The following is a 1,779-nucleotide window of genomic DNA, read 5'->3' on the forward strand; positions in this document are numbered from 1 at the left end:
AAACAAAAATATGTATGCGAGTGCAATTGGTTGTAATACATTTGTGTTTGATAATCTTACCATGTGATTGAGCTGTGTTGATTTATGTTCTTCAATTTCCATGTGTAGCCACTGTGAAATTTATTTTGAAAAGTTTGATAATAACATTTGGTCAGTGGTATTAAATATATATTCATAGATTAAGAGATGATGTGTTCGGATCATGTCTAATTAACATACCTGTTGGTAGATTGTTGAAAACCTCATGGTAAACAATGTTCTCTGTATGACTGTATGGTTTATTTTCTTTGTTGTCTATCAATATCTTTAATCCTTCTCGTGACGTGGTACGGGAAACAGCAACATACAATTGTCCAAGGCTGAAAACGGGTGTAGGAAGGTAGATTCCAATATGTTTTAGAGTTTGACCCTGGCTCTTGTTGATTGTCATTGCAAAGCAAATTTTTATAGGAAACTGTCGTCGTCTTAGAATGAAAGGCCATTTTGATTCGTTTGAAGACATGACGATGCGATGGATGGGAATCCTTTTTCCGATATTCCTTCCTGTTATAATTTGTGCCTCGATAACCCTTTCTCCTAGTTTTGTGATGATCAGCCTTGTGCCATTGCACATGCCCATACTCGGGTTTGTGTTTCTGAGGAGCATAATGGGTTCGCCACGCTTCAACTCGAGTTCATGATTTGGAATCCCAGACAACTCTATCATATTTAGGAACTCTGTCCGATACAAAATATCTTGATTTTGAATATTTCCACACATTGGGCTTATTGAGTCCGCACTCAGGTATTTTTTTAGAGTCTCCTTCCAATGTCGAAAGGACGAATGAGTTAACTTCATCGACACAATCATTTCTTGGTGTCAAAATGCATCTATCTCTCAAGTATTCCAGCTTCGTATAGTTGTTCTCAATGTCAGGGTAGATGCTAGACACAATTTCTTTAATGTCGTTCTCTCCAGGCGGAATGAGAAGATCATCTAGGATTTTTATCCAAGTTGGCTCTTTGTTACTATTAAGAGCAATTGTATGAAACTTTCCTTCACATAAATCGAGGACCCACTTGCTGAATTTGGATATGGACTCAACCATTTCTGTATCAAGGTCTTCGTCTCTAAGTCGTATATTTTTTGTCAGTAGATAAACCTTGCATTGGTCCCACAAATGAGATCTGGTTAGTGAAGCGTAGATCAGGTAGAGTTTGTCCAAATCTCCTCCCAAGAGTACTATTTTTCCTTCAAAGACTTTTGTATTGGATTGTGGATCTTTAAATCGCATCAGATCTCTCAAGGTTTTGTCCATTACTTCAAAAACATCTTTATGATTCATTGGTGCCTCATCCCCACATAATAAGATTTCGCCCGATATGAGTTCACCTAAATGGTCGCCTTGGCCAATGTTGCAACATGAGTATTCATCAATGTCTATAGGAATTTTCAATCTGGAATGTGCAGTTCTTCCTCCAGGCATTAATAGAGATGCTATACCTGAAGAAGCTACTGCCAACACAATTTTCCCCTATGACCTCAATCTCGCTAGGATTGTGTTCAAAAGGAATGTTTTCCTAGTTCCTCTGCTGCCATACACAAAAAATAGGCCTCCTATTTTTTTCCTCCACCGCCTTGATAATTGTGTCGAAAACTCTCATTTGATCACTGTTTAGCTATTTGTGATGCTCGGAGAACTCTTTGTCGAGGGCTACCCTATCGTAGCACAACTCTTCTTGAAGCAATCTGTTACCTTCACCAACATCAGACTCTTTCGACATGTCGGGAATTAGTTT

General features: G+C 38.4%; 1 protein-coding gene across 1 annotated transcript; it reads right to left on the reverse strand.

The window, feature by feature from the left end:
• Window positions 1–674: 674 nt before the first annotated feature.
• Window positions 675–1,466, reverse strand: LOC147482726 (uncharacterized). The gene has a single exon (XM_086579400.1). It carries the CDS (start codon window positions 1,464–1,466, stop codon window positions 675–677), a length of 792 nt encoding a protein of 263 aa, XP_086435526.1.
• Between the last annotated feature and the right edge of the window lie 313 nt (window positions 1,467–1,779).

Source organism: Coptis chinensis, chromosome 8 (genome assembly GCF_015680905.1).
Source record: "Coptis chinensis isolate HL-2020 chromosome 8, ASM1568090v1, whole genome shotgun sequence".
NCBI lineage: Eukaryota > Viridiplantae > Streptophyta > Magnoliopsida > Ranunculales > Ranunculaceae > Coptis > Coptis chinensis.